The sequence below is a fragment of the Cervus canadensis genome, chromosome 1 (genome assembly GCF_019320065.1).
Source record: "Cervus canadensis isolate Bull #8, Minnesota chromosome 1, ASM1932006v1, whole genome shotgun sequence".
Taxonomy (NCBI): domain Eukaryota; kingdom Metazoa; phylum Chordata; class Mammalia; order Artiodactyla; family Cervidae; genus Cervus; species Cervus canadensis.
The window spans coordinates 75248882-75270851 of NC_057386.1; the positions used below are offsets into that span (position 1 = coordinate 75248882).

The window sequence follows — 21970 nt, forward strand, 5'->3', positions numbered from 1 at the left end:
GACTTAAGTCCCAAACCTGAGAACACCAGAAAACTCCTGACTACATGGAACTTTAAGTAATAAAAATTGACAAAGTCTACAAGCAATAAATGCTGGAGAGGGTGTGGAGAAAAGGGAACCCTCTTACACTGTTGGTGGGAATGCAAACTAGTACAGCCGCTATGGAGAACAGTGTGGAGATTCCTTAAAAAACTGGAAATAGAACTGCCATATGACCCAGCAATCCCACTCCTGGGCATACACACTGAGGAAACCAGATCTGAAAGAGACACGTGCACCCCAATGCTCATCGCAGCACTGTTTATAATAGCCAGGACATGGAAGCAACCTAGATGCCCATCAGCAGACGAATGGATAAGGAAGCTGTGGTACATATACACCATGGAATATTACTAAGCCATTAAAAAGAATTCATTTGAACCAGTTCTAATGAGATGGATGAAACTGGAGCCCATTATACAGAGTGAAGTAAGCCAGAAAGACAAAGACCAATACAGTATACTAACGCATGTATATGGAATTTAGAAAGATGGTAATGACAACCCTATATGCAAAACAGAAAAAGAGACACAGAAGTACAGAACAGACTTTTGGACTCTGTGGGGGAAGGCGAGGGTGGGATGTTTCGAGAGAACAGCATGTATATTATCTATAGTGAAACAGATCACCAGCCCAGGTGGGATGCATGAGACAAGTGCTCGGGCCTGGTGCACTGGGAAGACCCAGAGGAATCGGGTGGAGAGGGAGGTGGGAGGGGGGATCGGGATGGGGAATACATGTAACTCCATGGCTGATTCATGTCAATGTATGACAAAACCCACTGCAATGTTGTGAAGTAATTAGCCTCCAACTAATAAAAATAAAGGAAAAAAAAAAGCACAATGTGAGAGTTGAGAGTTAAATTTTCTTGAGGCGAAATGAAGACTGTAGCCTGGGAGGCAGCATCTCAGATAGCTCCGAGAGACTGCTCCTAAAAGGTAGGGGAAGATCAGTATCTATGTGATCTTGGTGAAGGGAGAGTACCTGCAATTGAGGACATTTTTTTTTTCAAAAGGTTTCTACTTGTCACAAGGAGCAGACGTTCCCATGAAGGATTTTAGGGCTTTTCTATATGAAGAGATACAATAATTGGGCTCATAAAATCAGCTCTTGAAAATATCTAACTATCTGAAGACCTGTTTGGCCAGTTCACTGCCCCCCACCAGTCCCTGCCCCAGCACAGACTGCCTCATTTTTGATCCCCACCAGGAACTCCTTTCGGGGAGTGTTGAAGGGCAGCAGCTGCAGCAGCACGTTATCTAATCCTTGTAGAGGCAGATGTGTATGCGTTCTTAGCTGCTCAATCATGTTCGATTCTTTGTGACCGCATGGACTGCAGCCCACCAGGCACATCTGTTCATGGGGATTTTCCAGGTAAGACTACGGGAGTGGGTTGCCATGCCTTCCTCCAGGGGATCTTTCTAACGCAGGGGTTGAACCCAGGTTTCCTGCATTGCAGGCTGATTCTTTACCATCTGAGCTACCAGGGATGGCAAGCACCAATGGCAAGAGCCAATTTGTAGCTGATAGGCTGCTCTTTATTTCTGACTTGGACACATACACGTTGCATGTGTTTAGGTTAAATCTGCCTCTGCCATTAATGAAAATAAGAAAACCGCCTTACACCAAAGAGCCCTGGGAAGAACCACTCATTCTATCTGGCCTGGGCTGCTTGGCTGGTGGAGAGAGTCCCCCTCAGGTATGGACTCACCACTAAGCTGTCTTCTGGTGATATTTCAAAAGCAAATACTTCAGGGAACTCCCCTTACTCTGGGGTATGGTATATGAAGTGAGACAAGCAATTTGGCCATCCAAAGTATGTGTCAATAACTTGAAAACTGTTCATGTGCTTTGATCCAATAATCTTCCTTCTGGAATTTTATGCTGAGGAAAATTGCATGAAATTGCCATATTAATGTCTCTAGGCACTTTGAACCTAACATATTCTAAACTCTGGATTCTTTTTTTTTAATTTATTTTTTATTGAAGGATAATTGCTTTACAGAATTTTTCTGTTTTCTGTCAAACCTCAACATGAATCAGCCATAGGTACACATGTAACCCCTCCCTTTTGAACCTCCTCACCTCCCTCCCCATCCCACCCCTCTAGGTTGATACAGCCCCTGTTTGTAAACTCTGGATTCTTACCCCAATCAGTTCCTGCTGCATCTCCCTCATCTCAGAAAATGACCACTCCTTTCTGCCTGTTGCTTAGGCTCCAAACTGTAGAGGGCTTCTGCAATTCTCTTTCCTTCATATGCCATTTCAAACACACCAGAGAATACTGTCTGCTCCATCTTCAAAATCCATCAAGAATCCAATTGCTCCTCAGCATGTTCATCACCACCTTCTTGGCACAAGAGATCATCTTCTGTTTCTGAATTATGGCTATAGCTCCTGTTTGTTTTCCTTGTTTCCATACTGGCTCCAATACAATCAGAACGAACTGTTAGATATGCACAGTCTGCCTGTCAGCTTTATGTCACTTCCCAGCTTCAAAGGTTTTTTTTCCTGTCACTCAGAATAAAATCCAAAATGTTGACCCACCTCTCATCTCTCTGATCTCTTCTCCTTCACTCTTTCTTTCCCTCACTCCTCTCCATTCTCAATGGTTTCTTTGCCATTGTCCAAGCACATCAAATATAATACAATTGCCCTTCAGGATTATTGCATTTATGATGCTCTCTTTCTAGGATAACCAGTGTCCCCAAAATGCACATAGATCCCTCTCTTTTAGGATTTTATTCAAAATTCACCTCATCAGAGCAGCTGATTCTAATGTAAAATAGCACCTAATATAAGTGAGCTTACCTTCCCTCACTCTTTTGCCTTTCTCTTCATAGCACTTGTTATTTCCTGGCACTATCTATGACTTAAAATTTTTTCTGTTTCTCCCACCTCAAAGTGTAAATTCTGTGACCCTCGTCTATTTGATTTCCTATTGGACACCCAGCCTAGTGGTTCAAGTAGTGTTACTGGGGTAAAAAGGAGCACTTTGCTAAAGATCAACAATCAACACTACAAGGCTGGAAACAAATTAAGACCATGCCCTCGAAATGGACTTTTTATTTTATCATGAGTTGGATTTCTGCTTCTCTGAGACAGTGGCCAGCAGAAATCAAGATCTCAGAGATTATCATTATTATTTTTTGAATCATGTAAGAGCAAGGTGCAGACAGAATGCCTCATCACTACTAAATACTTCAGTGTACATATTCCCCACATAAGGGACTTCTTCTACATAGCTACAAGATAAACATTCAAATCAGGTAATCAGCATTTATAAGACACTACCAACCAATCCACAGACCTCATTCCATTTTTGCCAACTGCTTGTTTTTCCTATCCAGTTCAGGGGCCAATCCAGAATTGTTCATTGCATTTAGTGGTCATGCCTCTTAAATATCCTTCAGGATGTAACAGAAAAGACACAGTGCTCTGCTCAGCACAGCACATCAAGAAGCACCTGATGTGACTTGTTCCCTTCCTGGTGATGCTCGTTTGATCGCCTGGCCAATTCTGGTGTCTTCCAGGGCTCTCCTCAATGAATTTACCATTTCCCTCCATGTAACCAATAGATACTTCTCAGAAGATATGTTAAGATCAGGCTGGCATGCTGCTTCACATCAAACACCCAGTCACCAGCCTCAGCATCCACTGAGGACTCTGGCCACAATCAACCAACACAGGCAAATGATGACTTACTATGTCTACCAGTGGTTTTTGTTTGTTTTAGGGCTTACAGCATGTGGGATCTTACCTCCCAAGCAGGAATCAAACCCATGTCCCTTTCATTGGAAGCACAGAGTTTTAACCACTGGGCCATCAGGGAAGTCCCCTATCAACCTTATTTAATTGAAATTCTTCATAAGGGAAGATCTGTCCCTTATTTTTCCACTTATTTATTTATTCCACTTATTATATCATTATTTATTCATTCATTTATATTAGCATAGATTCATGGATTTCTATTTTACCCAATAGGTTGCAATCAGTTACTATCATTATTTGATACCCAGATTGCCCCAGATTTGGCCAGTGGAAGCTTATGCATGTCCTTTCAGCATGTTTCCATCATGCTTTGAGCACTTCCTGTAATAGGTTCCTAGCTCACCTTGTACTTTCCCAGCCCAAGCACGGGAATCAGCCCTGGTTTCACTTAAGGGAGGATGGAACTCAGAAACCAAGGCCTTCTGGGCACCTGATGTGTCCATTACTTCTAGCCTCTGAATAAAAATAGCTATGGTGCCTATGTGTGTGTGTGATGATTTCCCACTCATTTTGAATTCAATCCAACACCTTAGGGTTCTTTATGAAGCTGAGCAGGATCCTGTGAGGCCCACCTGGGTACAAACCCTTTCTGTGACCCCATTTCTTATTTAGTTGGTTTCATTCAGCCTCCACGATCTTCCCTGAGTCTCAAACGGCAGATTCAAACAGTTGCTTATCAGGGAAGGGAGGAAATGCAGAAACAAAGAAGTAGCAGTCAAGAAACAATAGTGGAGCAATGGGGCAGGGTCCTGGCTCCTTCTTCAAGGAATATATATAACAATATCTTTGAGTTCTTCTGTAGGAACTAAGGCCCCTACCCAGGGGGATGACGGCAACTTCAGGCTGAGCACAATACTCCTGGCGCTCCACTCTGTTACTTCACCACCAACCAATCAGAAGGAAGATTGCACACAGGGAAAGATAAATGAAGATTCTGACCCCTTCCCCCAGTGATTATCCCTTTAAAACCATTCACGGTCCAGAAGAATCTCTGAAGTTGGCATTTGGACACAGTCCACCTTCTTCTCCGGAGAAGGCAATGGCACCCCACTCCAGTACTCTTGCCTGGAAAATCCCATGGACAGAGGAGCCTGGTAGGCTGCAGTCCATGGGGTCGCTAAGAGTCAGACACTACTGTGCGACTTCACTTTCACTTTTCACTTTCCTGCATTGGAAAAGGAAATGGCAGCCCACTCCAGTGTTATTGCCTGGAGAATCCCAGGTATGGGGGAGCCTGGTGAGCTGCCGTCTATGGGGTCGCACAGAGTCGGACACGACTGAAGTGACTTAGCAGCAGCAGCAGCCACCTTCTCCCCAGGTTGCTGGCCTCTTGAATAAACAAACCTTTCCTTCTCAACCAACTTGTCTCTCAGCTATTGGCTTTCTAGGGGTAAGCAGTCAAACCCAACCTGGGTAACATTTATAGCTTTCTTTCATTCCATATTCATAAATTCTTTCTCCAGTACTAAGAAACCTGGCTCCCATTATATTTAATATTTTACATATTTGCCCAATAGCCCTATAATTAATCAGTCTCCCAGCCAGGAAGCTACCTCCTTCATCCTGCCGTCTCCTCAGCCTCTGACTTATCCTCTCACGGAGAAGAATGGGGCAGTCACACACTCTTAATGATACAGATTCACCAAGTTTTGTGATTGGAGAAAAATTGCTAAGAGTCAGAGAAATATGGGGAACCACTCTGGTTTGTGAGGCCTCTATACAAAAACCTCGCTGGGATTTTTAGGCAATGGACTCAGATCTCTGGTGGTTCAGGAACCAGCTGCTTCACTTTTGCCATTTTGGCATTAGATGCTATAAAAAGCACTGTCCCGATTGCCTAGAAGCCTATTTTCTGAGATGAATAAGTTAGGGAAAGACACAAACCCAGCACATCCAATACCACAGAGACACATTCTTCTAAGTAGTTCTTCTTGGGCCTGCTTCTAATTTGGGTATAGCTGGGATTCTTTGCTCTCCCCTAACAGCCACCAGCTGTTCCTACGCTGCTAGAAAAAGAACAGTGTGCTCATGGGTAGCCATTAACAGATCTCTGCAAACATGCTAAGGTCTAGAGGGGAGGGGGGAAAAGGTAGACTTTTGTTTTCATCATGAATTGGATCCTGAGTTTTCGGAAAGAGTGCCAGATGGGAAGTTCAATGTAGGTGATTAAGAACCATCACACAAATTATTTTTGAGATTTGACAGGTATCTCAAGCCAAGGAAACTGTGGGTGTGAAAAGTTAACCACTCAAACATTTACTTGGTAAGGAATTGTGCTGTATCGAAGTTTTAAGAACACAATTCTAGAGTGGCTTACTCTCTGCTAATTAGTTGTGATCTCTGTGCACAGCTGGGCAATACTCTAGAAACAACTCCCCAAACCAACCTACTTTGCCTACTGATGCTGTAAGTATTGTTACCTGTCATGACAACCAGAATAAAAACAATGAAGAAATAGCTCACCCAATTTATTTTCTTACGGAGTTAGAAAACACTCATTCTATAGGAAAACACATAACACGTTTACTGCCAGACAGTAAAAAAGAAGCCGACATTTATACGCATGCTGATGGGGTGGTCCCTGGACCAGCAGCATCAACATGACTTGGTAACTTGTTAGAAAAGCATAATATGGAACTCATCCCAGATGTACCAAAACTCTGCAGCAGGGCCCATCAGTCTGAGTTTTAAATACCCCACACTCCGCCCCCGCCCCCGAGTGACACGGCTGTACGTTCAAATTTGATCATCGCCGCCCTAGCACCTACGCATGGTGTTGGAAGGACCTGGCTACCCACTAAAGTTACCCGTTGGCTCTAGGATGGGTAATTAGGAAGTTCGCTGCAGTTCCTTCTGCAAATAGAAAAGTTTATCTCTCTCTCTCTCACGCACACACACACACAAACACACACACACTTCTCTACATTTAAGATGCAGGAAGTTGTTCCTGTCCTCCTAGATCTAGGGGTCGCTTCCTCCTTTCGCCTCCAACTGGACCAAGTCGCAGACTAGGTGGAATTTGAGACCCAGCAGGGGTCGCTGCTGCCCATAAAGAGAGAACCGGGGAAGCGTGGCAAGAGAAGCCTAGAATCTTTGACATCACACTAAGCTCCTCCTTGCACGCACACATTAGACACACACACAAACATATACAGACACACGCACACACACACTGACCGCGTAGTCTCTCTGCCGGCTGCTCCCGGTACCCCCGAGCCGGCCCCTCCCGCGGCAAGTGTGTGTCGGGCGCCGCCAGCGAGGAGCCGAGTGCCCGCAGCCCGAGGGAGCCGGCGCGCAGCGCTGGCGGCCGCCGCGCCCGCAGCCGGACCCGCTCAGCCCAGCGCTCGGCGACCGCGACCCGGACACCTCGCCGGCACCCCGGGCTCCGAGCAGCCGCGCCCGTCCCCGCCCGTGCTGCAGGGCGCCGGGCCGCCACCCCGCACGCTCCCGGGCCCCCTGCCACCCCTATGCCAGAAGGAGAAGCCGGGCGAAGGAGCAGGACGCTCGGCAGCCGGACTCCGCCGCAAACCCCGAGCGCCCCCTCCGCCCGCGCCCCTCCTGCGCCTGCGAAGCGAGATGCAACCGCCACGCTCCGGCTGAAAGGGGAAGGGGCCGGCGCCATCCGCTCGCTCCGAATCCTGTCTCCGCGGCGGCTGCGCGTCCCGGCCGCGGCCCCCCGGGCCCGGGAGTGAGCAGGAGCAGGAGCCGGAGGAGGAGGACAGCGACGAGCGGCCGGCCCGGGGTTGGCCGGGGCTGGGGAGGAGGGACGGCGCGGGGGGGAGCGCGCGGGGGGCGGGGAGGGGGCCCCGGCGGATAAAGATGGCAATGTCTCTCATCCAAGCGTGCCGCAGCCTGGCGCTCTCAACATGGCTGCTTTCCTTTTGTTTCGTGCATCTGGTCTGCCTGGACTTCACCGTGGCCGAGAAAGAGGAATGGTACACCGCCTTCGTGAACATCACCTACGCAGAGCCCGCGCCGGATTCCGGGGCCGGGGCGGCTGGCGGCGGCGCCCCCGCCGAGCTGCACTCGGAGAAGACCGAGTGCGGGCGCTACGGGGAGCACTCGCCCAAGCAGGACGCCCGCGGGGAGGTGGTCATGGCCAGCTCGGCCCACGACCGTTTGGCCTGCGACCCCAACACCAAGTTCGCCGCCCCGGCCCACGGCAAGAACTGGATAGCCCTCATCCCCAAGGGCAACTGCACCTACAGGGATAAGATCCGGAACGCGTTCCTGCAGAACGCCTCCGCCGTGGTCATCTTCAACGTGGGCTCCAACACCAACGAGACCATCACCATGCCCCACGCAGGTAAGCGGGCGCGGGGCGGGGGCGGGGAGCCCCGGGAGGCTGGAGGCGCCGAGAAGGATCCAGCGCCTGCCTCCTCGCTCCTTTCTGGGAAGTCTGTGCTTTGCTAAAGACGCGTCTCTGTTGCCTGGACCTACTAAGTTTCGCTCTGCGTCACTTCGTGGGATTTGCAAAGAAGAGAGGACTCACTGCCTCGGGGGGACCAGGGAGTGTGTTCCACTTAACACAGGGCCACTGGGACAGGGGTCGGCCGAGGGGGCCTAACTTTTCCGAGGAGGATCTGGAAGGTGGGGGTTAAGGGGGGAGGAGGGGGCGGGCAGGACTCGGATGTTGCTCTGGGCTGGTGACTGGCCTCGCATCTGTTTGGGACCCGGAGATCTGATCTTGTATGTGTGCATCAGGTATACTCCTGATGCCGGCGTTTCGGTATCAGGAGGGAGGTAGGGTTACTGATGCTGGCGCTCGCCACCGCCAACTTGCTCAAGTCGGGTTTCAGGGTTTCAGCTTTTCGTGGGAGATTAAGAGTCCACCCTCCACCCCCCGCCACCCGCTGGGTTGACGCACGTCATAAATAATGCTGAAAATCCTGTGCTCTGCCAAGCTGTCATCCGGACAGGCTGACAGGCGGGCACGGTGGTAAATGATCAACAATCCTTCACAAGCCAACAAGAGCATAGTGGCCATAAAGTTATGCCTGCTTTTCCAGGATTGCATTATCCGTGCCCCCCCGCCGGGAAGGTTAAGTGTGCTGAAGGTTTCCTTTAGGGTGAAAAGGAGATTTCAGGGTAGAAATAATAACGGTTTTGGTAAAGATCGCAGGGTGCCCAGACTAGAAATCCATGACTGCCCTAAAACTCACTGTTTCTCCGTGTGCCTGACATAACAGTGCTTCCTTGGTAGGAACAGCCAAGTCCTCTCCAGGTTTGTGAGCAAAAGCAGCTCATTTTAGCAGCTTCGCCTCCTTGAGTTCAGGAGTTTCTGTGCGTCCCTAGAACCTTGACCCCACTTTGCCAGAAGCTGAGTTTGAGGCCGTGGCGTCGGGGAGGGAGTAGGAGGGAGTGGAAGTGGAGATGCCACTGCGTCTGCATTTTCTTACTGGAGTCACCGGATCAAAGACATTATTAAAACCTGGCTTTTAAAGAAATTAAACAGTTATGCATCTGAAATGGAGTAGCAGGCTTTGGCCACATTGGGGAAGGGGTGCATTCTTTGGTGGCAAGTTTTCATTCCCAGAGCTCCTGTCACCTATTAGGAAAATATACAGTGTATTTGCCCCTGGTGGTCACCATCAGCTGTTACAGACAAGGAACTTGTCAACCCTGCTGCAAACAGGTGGGGTGGGGAAGGTTCAGTACTTCTAACTCAGGGTCAAAAATAATGCAACGCATGAATGAATGAAGGGGAGGAAGGGGCAGTTAACTTCTTTAAAAAGTTAATATAGAGCATTGAGGACCATTTAGTATACTTTCTTGAGCTCAACAGTATTGTAGGTGAAAAAGATTGTACTCTGACCTTGAATCATAGGAGCCCTGTGTAAACTCTGTGATAGTTGAGGATTTGGAGGACTGTGGAAGAGCATTTTAAATCATGTAAAGATTTTTAGAAACATATTTAATATCTAAACTTCAATGGGGAGAGCATGATGGAGGGGTTTTTGTTTTTGTTCTTTACTCCAAGAAGATTGTTAGTCCACTTTGCAGGATTCTTTAAATATGTCTCTTTTTTTGCATGTGCATGAAATCAGATTATTCAGCTTCAAACGCAAAGTTGAGGCATCATTTGTTTCTGTCTAAAAAGAACTGCCAACACACTGGATCAATTAATGGCTCATCTGTTTTTATAGGAAGCAGTAAGTGGATTTTCCACACAAATGATGCTTGACTAAGATGTAGTGGGAATAAATAAGGATCTTGGTAATAGTTTGAAATTTACACGAAAAAATGTCAAGGAAATTCTCTATTAACTGTTCTGTTTCCAAAAATGCATTAACATTATCACTGCTAATAGCCATGAGGATTCCATATTATCATTTGATGTATTGCCACATTAGGAGACTGGATTCACTTTAGTCAGCAATTGCATTGATGGCTGCTAAAGTCTCATTATAAGGAGATCTATGACCTGGTATCTTGGCGAACCTTTCACTTCTAACTTCTTCTGCCTGAATCTGAACCGGTGCCAGCACTGCTCTGGCTGTCAGTGTGTTACACTTAGCTTGAGGACCTGAAGGCTTTACTTTTTCTAGTTGAATTCAGAATTCTGACTCAGTTGTATCTTAGGAGACGTATCTTAGGTGTATATTTTAGATCAAATATTCTTATTTTGTGAACATGGGATGCAATATACCAGACGTTCCTTACATTCATGAACTTTTTGCTTCCGTCTCCAAAAACTGAACATCAGCCTTTACATTTAAAAAAAATTCTCACCTCTCCTCCAGATCCTTTATTTTCGGCAGTGATCGCTTTCAGGTGAAAGTCTGAATTTACTGTTCTGCAACCCATCATGTAATATCTATGAGTTTGGCGTGATGTGACACCAACACACCCACTGTCTTGAAATTCAGTTAAATGGAAATAATTTCCCCTTCCCCTTTCCATAGAGCCTTTCTTTCTGATTTTTCTTTACTGGCTTAGGATTTTGGGTTTCTGACACTTCTACAGTTATGGTTTTCTCATTCACAAAGACTCAAATTCTCCTGGGATAGATTAGCAGCTTTAGTTTGTAATCAGTTTTTTAAAAATCTCTTTAAAATATTACTGCTTCCTTGAGAGAGCGTTTATGTATCCCAGAGTTCACTCTATATATATATTAAAAATTGGGGTATAGTTGCTTTACAATGTTGTATTTGTTTCTGCTGTACAACAAAGTGAATCAGCCACAAGAGTACATATCTCCACTCCCTCTTGAGCCTCCCCCTACCCTCATGTCCCACCCTTCTAGGTCATCACAGAGCACTGAGCCGAGCTCCCTGTGCTACACCGCAGGCTCTTACTAGCTATTTATTTCACACAGGGTAGAGTACATGTGTCAATCCCGCTCTCCCAATTCATTCTTCCTCCTCACCCCTGTGGCCCACTTAATGGCTTTTACTCTATGGACAGAGTTGTAGAACATTCACTGCTGCTGCTGCTGCTGCTAAGTCACTTCAGTCGTGTCCAGCTCTGTGCGACCCCATAGACGGCAGCCCACCAGGCTCCGCCGTCCCTGGGATCCTCCAGGCAAGAACACTGGAGTGGGTTGCCATTGGCTTCTCCAATGCATGCAAGTGAAAAGTGAAAGTGAAGTCGCTCAGTTGTGTCCGACTCTTAGCGACCCCATAGACTGCAGCCTACCAGGCTCCTCTGTCCATGGGATCCTCCAGGCAAGAGCACCGGAGCGGGTTGCCATTGCCTTCTCTGAGAACCCTCACAGCTGATTCCAAAAGGAAACCCCACGTCCATTGGCTTTTACTTTTCATTACTTTCTAGTCCCCCAGTCCTACTTAACTACTAATTTCCTTTCTGTCTCCATGTGCCTGTTCTGGACATTTGATATGAATGGAATCAAGTAACATGATTTTCCTATAACTGACGTCTCGCTTAGCTTGATGTTTTCAAAATCTCTCAGTGCTGTGGCGTGTGTTAGTACTACACTGGTTTTTGTTGCCAAATAACATTTCTTTGTATGTATGTACCGCATTTTAAAAAGTCATTAAGTAATGGACGCTTAGCTTCTTTCTACTTTTTGGTTATTGTGCATAATGCTGCTGTGAACATTCATGTAGACATTGGTGTGTGGACGTTTCTTTCGGGTGCATATCCAGGAGTGAAGCCTCTGGGTCATATGGCAACTGTATGGTTTAAGCTTTGGAGGAGCTGTAAGGCTCTTTTCCAAAGAAACACCGTCTCATGTTTCCCCCCGCAGTGTAGGAGTGGTCCAGTTGCTGTCCATCCTCAGCAGCGCTTGTCCTTCTCTGATTTTGGCCATCCTGGTGGCTGTGAAGGACTGTCTTCATTGCCATTTTCCTTTGCACGTCCCTGATGACTAGCAGTTACTTTTTTGTATGTGTGTTCAGTTACTCAGTCATGTCTGACTCTTTGTGACCCCATGGACTGTAGCCCACCAGGCTCCTCCGTCCGTGAGATTTTCCAGGCAAGCATACTGGAGTGGGTTGCCATTTCCTCCTCCAGAGGCTCTTCCTGACCAAAGTTTGAACCTCCGGCTCCTGCAGTTCCTGCATTGGCAGGTGGATTCTTTACCGCGGAACCACCTGGGAAGCCCTGAAGTTACTTTTTAACATCATCTTAATTCTCTCTGGTGGCTCAGCGGTAAAGAATCTGCCTACGATATTGTAGCAGGAGGTGTGAGTTTGATCCCTGGGTTGGAAAGATCTCCTGGAGGAGGAAATGGCAACCCACTCCAGTACTCTTGTCTGGAAAATCTCATGGACAGAGGAGAGCCTGGCAACAGTCCATGGGGTTGCAAAGAGTCAGACACGACTTAGAAACTAAGCAATTTTTTCTCTATTTTTCATTTTGCTCCCTTCCCTCTTGCTCACCCTTATTTGTTTTCTTCAGCTCAACCATGTTTTGTCTTAAAGAAGAAAGGACGTTAGTAGATAAAAAGACATCTACCTCTTTCAGTTGGGAAGGGAAAAAAAGCCCATGGACCAGAGACTGTTTATGCCCCCTCTCAAAGAATATGAGGAACCGCATCTGTAGTGCTTTAGAGCTCCTCCCCAGGTTTCCTTTGTGAGAGAGCAATAGGAGGGCCTGAGTGAAAAGCTGTGTAGGAATGCAGGCTCCATCAGAGAGCTCCCGAACTACACTGCCAGATACAGGAAAAGGCAGCCAGGCCCAAATGATGTCCTCGGAGCTGCTCAGATGCCTGTGAAACTTGAAGTATACTCTGAGGGAAGTGGTATCAGCAATTTCGAGAGGCTGTGTTGAGTGAGAGTCACTCAGTCGTGTCCGACTCTTTGTGACCCCATGAACTGTTAGCCCACCAGGCTCCTCCGTCCATGGGATTCTCCAGGCAAGAATCCTGGAGTAGTTTGCCATTTCCTTCTCCAGGGGATCTTCCCAACCCGGAGTTCAAACCCAGGTCTCCTACACTGTAGGCAGATTCTTTACCATCTGAGCTAGCAGGGACGCCCAGAGACTCTTTCGGGAAGTGGTAAGTTAGGAATGCAGCATCTCACCAGCACCTTGAGTTTGTCTCCTGGCTCTGCTATTTTCTCACTGTCGATCTTTGAGCAAATTAACCTCTCAAGAGCTCAGTTTCCTCATTTGTGAAGTGGGGGAGCCTCAGGTGGTTCTTATGGAAATTAAATGAATGCCTAGGTGTACAGTGCTTATGCGTGTAGCTGGCACGGAGCTGTCAATACCTGCACCCTCATAGGCGTTGTGAACAGTGACAGGAACCACTACGTGGGTTCCCAGGCCCCCAGGGGCTCACAGTGGCCCTGGCAGCCTTAGTAAAGAGCTCTTTATTCACCCTCTTCTGCTTTAGATGTCAGAGCTTCATGCCAGTTTCTCTTTGTGGTTTCTATGGCTTGAGACCGGTGCCCCAGCTCCCGTTGATGGTGGGTAAACATTTGAGAATTTTCCTCCTGTAATTGTGCTTTCTCGTGACTTAAACTGAAGCCTCATCAGAGAAATACGAGATGTATCTATGTATGGTTTGTATATATTTATATGGTGAACATTGGTATATCTGTAAGTGTGTGGAGGCGGTGAGTGTCTGAGTTACAATGTTGGAGAAGTCGTGCATTTTCTTTTTAACTTTTTTGGAAGAGTGTGTTTGCTATGTTTTTGTCTTTTGCTGGTACACAGTTAAAGGGAAAGGAGAAAACTAAGCATCCAGTCATCTAGGAAGAACTGTTGAGAGACTGGGTCCTTAGTAATAACCTAGAGATGGAGGGAGGGAGGAGATGGTTGCAGTAACCATCCAAACCATCCAAAAAACAAGCTCAGCCGTTGGCAAGGAGGAGCCCAGAGTGGGGTGTATCTCATGTATTCTAGGGCCTTCTCCAAGGTTGGAGGAAAAAATGTAGGAGATTTATTGAGGCTCTTTCCTGTGTAGGTGGGTGCTAAGATTTTAATGTGTGGGTCCATGCTACATTTACTGTAAGTGTGGAAGCCTTCCTTCTCAGCCTCTGTAAAGTAATTAGCTGCTTGAATTTATTGCAGAACTCTTTATTTTTTAGGATATCTTTGTGTCGTTTTGTTTTGCATTTTCCTTTAAGTAAGACGTTTACCCCTCTTCAGCATATGGTAGCCCTCTCTCTGGGTAGTAATAATACTGCCTGTGTGCTGCTTACTCTGGGTCAGGCATATTGTAAGCACTTGTGTATCAGGTCATTTAATTCTCACAATCACGCTGAGCTATAGGTACTGTTCTTAGCTGTCTTCCACCGATCAGGAAACTGAGGTTTAGACAGAGGAAGTGACTTGGTCATGCAGGTAGTAAGTGATGGAGCCAGGCTTTTACAAACCTGAGCAGTCTGTCTCCTGAGGCGGTGCTTGTAGCTGCTGCTCAAACCCTACAAACTAGCTGTGGACAGTGGTAACTTCATAGTGGAGACAGGAAGTGACCTAGCGCTGATTCTCATTTCTGAATACTTCAGCACATCTATCAACCCAATACACATGGCCTTGCAGACTGCATTTTTGTGACGGGAGAGATGGGATTTTGTGTTGGGGCTGCCCTCCTCCAGGGCAACCTCTGATTAACCATTTGGCTTTGATCCATCACTTTCAATCCAGGGCCTCAGATTTCTCACTTATAAATAGAGAAGTTTGGATTAGTTGAGTGTCAAGAGCTATTTGAACACCACAATTTATTCCTTATACATTAAAAAAAACCAGGATGCTTTTACTAAAAATCACATTTCTGACTTCTCATGAAATCTGATGACGGGGCACCGTGTCTGGGCAGCGAAGTGACTGGCCGTTTGGATGAACAGTATGCCCGTTATCTGGTCCAAGGCCCCATCACTGTGGATGTCCTGGCTCTGGGCCTGCCCTGCTCCTGTGTGCCCCATGCCTCAGCCCTGAGGCTTATGTACTTGGAGCCTCAGCTTTATGGAGATAGACTCGGATTAGTGAGGTGAAGTTATAGAACGCATACTTGGTTAAGCAAAGGAGAAAAAGCAGTTTAGAAAGTTAGAACTGTTGAGAGATGGCAGAGGTTTTCTTGGGAGGTGGAACCTTCTCTTGCCTTCAGGTGGGAACTGAACACAGGATTTATGCCTAGAGTTCCGATGGGGGATGACCGAAGGGTTTTCCCAAGCCTGAGAGCCCCTGATGCCCTATCATTTCTATATTTAAACTTCTTAACAGCCTCAGTTTCCATTTCATTTCCCTCTTAAGCTACATATGGAAAAGTTACCATTTATCCCTGGTCTTAATCTCCCAGGCCAAAACAATCTCACCCGTCCTACTTAGTATTTGTGTTTTTATTTGGTGCTCAACTGTACTTCTTCACCTGTCTCTCTGCTGGCAGGTGGATATCCAATAGCCAGAAATTCCAGACTCTGTTATTAAAAGCCATAGTTTAGTGTCAGTGTTAAATAACATTATTGGCAATGTAACTTAATATGGTCTGGGCATTTCAAGAAACTGTATGGTTTGTTTACTCACTTCAGATCATAGAAATCTGTATATGGGGGTTTGGAAGAAATCCTGCCTTTACCTTTTAATCTTTAGTAAGAATCCTGTCCTCATCTCTCCTGATGCCTCTATTCTTAAAAATCCCCTGGCTTCTCAAAACGGAAGGAATTTTATGACTGTGAAATCTGGAAAGGTTCATAAAGAGCCTAGCACTTTATAACTCATTCTTCTAGCTTTTTAGAAAGGAATGATTATGCTTCTGATGCAATGCAAATTTGTTTAGAAACCAGTCTCAGCTTTTGAAAAAGAAGCCCTTGACCATAATTGTTGGATTTTTGGACATGAAACTTATTTCATGTGTATAAAGAACTTAAGTGTATAAAGAACTTAATATTTTGATAGCCCCTGAAAGTCTTCAGTTTATCCTCAGGAGAGATACTTCACTTTGTATATACTCAAAGGAGGACCTTCACTTACTGCCGAGTGACTGAAATGATGCTGGAATTCTGTGTATTTTATCATGTAAATTGAGTTGCTAAATTTGAATTAATCTGAATAGAATTTGACTTTCATTTTATGTCAGCTCTGGAGGGTTTTGTTGGTAATATAAAACCAGAGAAATAAAACTGCCTGTGCTGTGTGATTGTTCTTCCGCTAAGCTGCAATAACAGTGGTTCTATTAAGTGGAAACATTGTCTATAGATGTACTATAATCTTTTATTTTAAACTTGGAGAGGTTAATCACTTGGCAGATTAACTCATGATAGGATAAGTATGCTTTATAGATTGAAATAAAAATATTGATGATTATGATTTGATCTAGTTATTTTATTTTTCTATAGGAGAGGAAAATTAAATTTCTTTTACTGCCTCAAAAGCATTGTTTATGAATTTTTTTTCTACCAGTATCGTTTTTTAAAAAGTCTTATCTATTCCATGATATAGCAGTATTTAGAAAATCATTTTCAGTAGAAGTAAGAATCATTTGCCATAAAATTAGAGCTTATATATTGGATTGTTAGGCTTTTCTGTATTTGATGTAGAAACATCTTTTCCCACGTCTCCTGTGTCTCCTACATTGCTGGTGGATTCTTTACCTTCTGAGCCATCAGGGAAGTCCCATATTTCATGATAGAGATTTGAAAAAGTATTTTTGCATTAAATGTGTGGCTAATTCATGTCCAGGCAAAACTATATAATGAGCACATATATTAGGTGAGATCCAGGAAATACTGTCTTTCTTAACCAATTCAGCCTGGTATCTCTCCATCATAACTTTTTTTTTTAACACATACAATCTGCCAGTAAGCACTATTGAAAAGGCAGATTTGAGATTTTTTCGAGGTCTTGTCAGTGTACAAATGCCTTTTTTCTCCTATAAGTATTTTCCCTGATCCTCATTTTCTTCAGAAGATACTCATCTGACCATTCTGTAGCCATGAACTGATTATACCTACATGTAATTCCAAGTGACCCAAAGAATGGTGGAAAAGAAAAGATGTTTTCCCCACTCTTTAGGAAAGTGTTTTCTCCTTTATTTGCCAAGGTGCATGAAATGTTCTTCCTCCCAGATGAGCAGGACTGGCTGCCTCTCTAAGGCCCCTTCTCCATGACCTCATCACTAAGGCACTCCCTAGTTGCTCTATTTGGAATGGCAGCATCCCTCCCCCTCTCCCCCCAGCACACACTGCTCTTCTCCCTGCTAAATTTTACTTAACCTTAGCATGTCTCTTCCCACCAGAATGTAAGGGCCACAAAAAGGAGGGCTTTTAGACCCTTTTTGCTCATGGGAAAGTTCCAAAGCCTAGAGTGGTCCCTGGTGCATGGAAAGTGTTCAGTAAATCTTAAGGTCTGTTAAATAAGACTGGAAAGATGGACTCTCTTTGCATGCCACTCTCATTTCATGAAAATTATTCTATGACACTAAAATTTTTTTTCTTAGCTTTTAACTTGTATAAATGAGTTCAGGGAGATTCCAATTTGAGTCTCCTGTTAAAATGATTGAGTCATCTTGTAGAATATGACATGAAGTGGGTGCCCGGTTCATGCCCTTCATCTCAGGAGAAAAAAGATATACCAGTAACAAGCAAAATGATTAGGGTACACAAAAATGTTGGAATCAAATACAATTCTGTGCACATGTTTATTGTCCTGTAGCTTTAATATCCATGTGTATATGTATATAATTTAAAATGAAAGACATATGCCTTGTAGAAAATTTTGGAAATATAGGATATTTAAAAAGAAAGAAAGATAACCATCAATAACTCAACTGCTCACTGAAATCTAGTGTTTTTTTCACTTTGTGGTTACATATTTACTTTTACTAAACTGGGAATATATTACACGTGTTTTTATAGCTTTTTTAAATTTAAAGGTACATGTTGAAACTTCCTTGATGTTTCCGCTTTTCCCCTACCTAGACAATGCTGCTGTAGACATCTTTATGTGCCTAAAAATGGGTACATATTCATGATTACATTCTTAGGTCAAGTGCCTGAATATGGTACTAGGAAGTCAAAGGCTATTCATGTGCAGACATAGAGCAGTTTTTTTTTTTTAAGCCTGTCTAGTGATGTCTTCAGTTACATGCTCACTCCCTAGAGTGGCTCTCCTTTGAAGACGAAAGAGTATCTGTCAGTGGAATCTGTCAGAAGGAGCATTGGTGCTATTGCAAGACCCTGGCACAGCTTTCTGCATCACTTTGCTCCAAGCTGGACTAGTTTGACAGTCTGGGCAGAACACAGAAGGTGGAGAATTAAAAGAGGAGTAAAGCCTCGGTGATAGAATCATCAGGACTGCAGTTGGTGACACCCCCACTGTTTCCTTCCATTCTTCCATGTCTTGGGGCTGGTAAGTGCAAATTGAACAGGGTATTAGGAAATGGGTTTCAGTTGTGGTTCTGCCTCAAATTGGCTTTACCGTTGGCAAGTCACTTCCCACCTCTGGGTCTCGTTCTCTTTCATTTGAAAGTGATAAGCAGGAGGGTCCCAGAGGGGAACTTGGTTTAGATCAGTGCTTCTCCATCCTGGCCACACATTAGAGTCTTCTGGGGAGTTTAAAAATGACAGACTCGCAGGTCCCACCTTCGGAGATTCTGATGTAATTTGTCTGGTGGTGGGAGGGGACTCTCCAGATGATTCTGATGGGCCGCCAGGGTTGACAGCCACCACACTGGGTGAATCTAGAGCTTTCCTCAGGTTCTCCTATCCCACGGTTCTGTATGTATTTTAAGAAACAGTGCTTTTTCCTTTGACCGTATAAAATCCTAAATGAAAGGACTTTTAAAATTTACTAATTGCCACCATGGAAGTTCCTTAGAAAACTAAAAATAAAGCTGCCGTATGATGCAACAATCCCACACCTGGGCATGTATCCAGATAAAACCATCATTTGAAAAGTTACAGTGCACCCCAGTGTTCATTGCAGCACTGTTCACAGTAGCCAAAACATGCAAGGAACCTAAGAATCCATCAACAAATGAGTGGACAAAGAAGATGTGGAGTATTACTTAGCCATAAAAAGGAGGGAAATAATGTCATTTGCAACAATATGGATAGATTTAGAAACTATCATACTAAGTTGTGAAATAAGTCTGACAAAGAAAGACAAATACCATATGATATCACTTATATGTGGAATCTAAAAAAATGATACAAATGGGCTTATTTACATAACAGATACAGGCTCACAGACATAGAAAACAAACTTATGGTCACCAAAGGGGAAAGATGGGGAGGGGCGATAAATTAGGATGTTGAATTAACATATGAACACTGGTGGCTCAGTGCTAAAGAATCTGCCTGCCCGTGCAGGAGACCCAGGAGACACGGGTTTGATCCCTAGGTCAGTAAGATCTCCTGGAGGAGGAAATAGCAGCCCCCTCCAGTATTCTTGCCTGAAAAATCCCATGGACAGAGGAGCCTGGCGGGCTACAGTCCTTGAGATTGCAAAGAGTCGGACACAACTGAACGACTGAGCACACAGCTACTATATGTAAAAGATAATCAACAAGGACCTACTATATAGCACAGGGAACTCTATATTCTGTAATAACCTATATGGGAAAAGAGTTTAGAAAAGAGTAAAGATATGTATGTGTATAACTGGATCATTTTGCTGCACATCTGACACTAACACAACGTTGTAAATCAACTATATTCCAATATAAAATAATTTCTTAAAATAACTATGTACAGTTACATATCACCTCAAGACATGATTTAGTGACTCACTAAATATCAGAATTTGGAGAGCAGCACAAAGACAAACAAATGGCAAACTTGGCAAGTATGCAAACTTCTTTAACACAGTCAAAGAGTATAATAATGAATCAGAAATTATTAAACATTTTAATTGAGTTGGGTGATATTTTGCTGATGTGCTAAAAGTTCATTATCTTGCTTGTAGGCCTCTGGCTGAAGAGATAACAATACCATGGTATTTTCCCCAAGTAGGGAGGACCAGAGTTTGCTCATCAAAGTTTGGTGGGTAGTATAGGGTGATGGTAAAAAAGGTGATTCTGGTACCCAACTGACCTGAATCATTTGCCTGCGAGACATAAAGCAACATATGGCTCAAGATAGAAGTTTGATGTCACTGAGCTGGTAAGAGTGAGGTTGCACCATTCTAAAACGAGCACAGTGGTGGAGGAGCCGCCAAGACTCTGTGGTCGTGTTGGGCAGAGAGAGCCCAGAAACACAGGAGCCACGTGACTTAACCTAAGCCTCACCCTGTGAAGTGAGCCTCACGTGTCCCCATCAGAGCTGCTGTGAACTCTTACACTGCATGATGCGGCAGAGGGGCAGCTCTGAGCATCGGACACGTGTTCAGTCTACTTATTGTCAAAAGAAACATATTCAGAATCAGACTACATCTTACCACCTTGATTACCACCCGCCGAGTCCCGGTCATCATCATCTCTGAACTGCTGTGTCACCTCCAGCCCCTGTCTAGCTCCCATTCCCACTCCGGCAAGCTTGCCCCAACCTCAGGGCCTTTGGGACCCTCTTTCCCCCACCAACTTTTGGATGGAATTATTATTCACACAGCAGGTGTCTCTGTATGCATTTGAAGTGTGTGAGAATGACTCCCAAACAGGAATGTCTGGTGGACATTTATCCGTCCCCCCTTATTTTATCAACTCCTTTTGAAAAATCCAGTTTGCTCTTTTGCCACCTGTACTCTGAGGAAAGCAGCTTCTTACAGAGTTCAATGATAAAATCATGGAGTTTTACTACTCACACGGGCAGGGAGAGTTGCGGTCACCACTCTCAACTTTTGCATCTTTCTCCCAGATGTATACCCGCCTCACCCCTCCATAGCAGTCCTGACTGCTCAGTCACCCTTTCATCAGTTTTCCCTGGCCATATTAAAAAAAACTGAATCTGCTCCTCACTCTCTTGCCCTATCCTCCCTTATTTTTCTTCCTAGCTCTCTATCACTGCTTGAAATTATTGTATTATTTCTTTCAATTATTTACTTAATGACTGTCACTCCTATGAAAATATAAGCTCCGCAACGGCAAGGTTCTTGTCTTATCAACAGCTGTGTTCCTAGAGCCTGGCACATAAAAGGCATCTAGTAAATATCTATTGGAAGCATGCATGGATAAGTGAGTGTAAAATATGAACCCGTCCACAGTTCTCAGGTGCATTGCTCACTTAGGAGACGAAGTAATGACTTTATGTTCCACACTCTTCATTTGTCTTACGTTGAAGGCAAGATTTAATTTGAGGGATTGCACACTTCATTTCTTCTCTTGTGCATAGCAGAATGATTCTTGTCTTAGCCAGACCTGTGCTGAGGAATTCATCTGCTGTCTAACCTGAACTTGATCCTTGAGAGTCGTTATGCCCTGAGAGCTCTTCCTGTTACCCTGCCAGTTTTTCTAAGACCTGGATGCCTTCTCCCCCCATTCCTGTAAGCAAATACATCTCTGTTCTGAGGAACTTTGTTTTGGAGGTTCTGCAAGATGAGATTTTTAAAGATAGTGGATTAGAAATGTCAGCTTGAGAGTCAGCTGTTATCAAACACAGAAATCTGAGAGAATACCTGGAGACAGTGCCACCTGATGTTTTTACCAGAAGATGAACATCTGGTAGACTTGATACTTCAGGGGACCTGAGTATTAGTAGGAAGGGAATCTTAGAGGTTGATTGTAAACCCTACCAGTATAGTTTATGATGCATCTATCTCTGTAAATAGGAAATAACCAGTGAGATATGAGAAGTTGTGGCCTTTTGGGCAATGAGAGAACCAG

General features: G+C 44.8%; 1 protein-coding gene and 1 pseudogene across 1 annotated transcript in view; both read left to right on the plus strand.

Moving 5' to 3' along the window:
- Positions 1-7629: 7629 nt before the first annotated feature.
- RNF150 (ring finger protein 150) overlaps positions 7630-21970 on the plus strand; it is a 263130-nt gene continuing 248789 nt past the window's right edge. The window contains exon 1 of the mRNA XM_043485779.1: positions 7630-8116. Within this exon, the coding sequence (XP_043341714.1) occupies positions 7630-8116 (487 nt within the window). The remainder of the gene's footprint in view (positions 8117-21970) is intronic.
- Positions 8526-21970, plus strand: part of LOC122423508 — a 75278-nt pseudogene continuing 61833 nt past the window's right edge.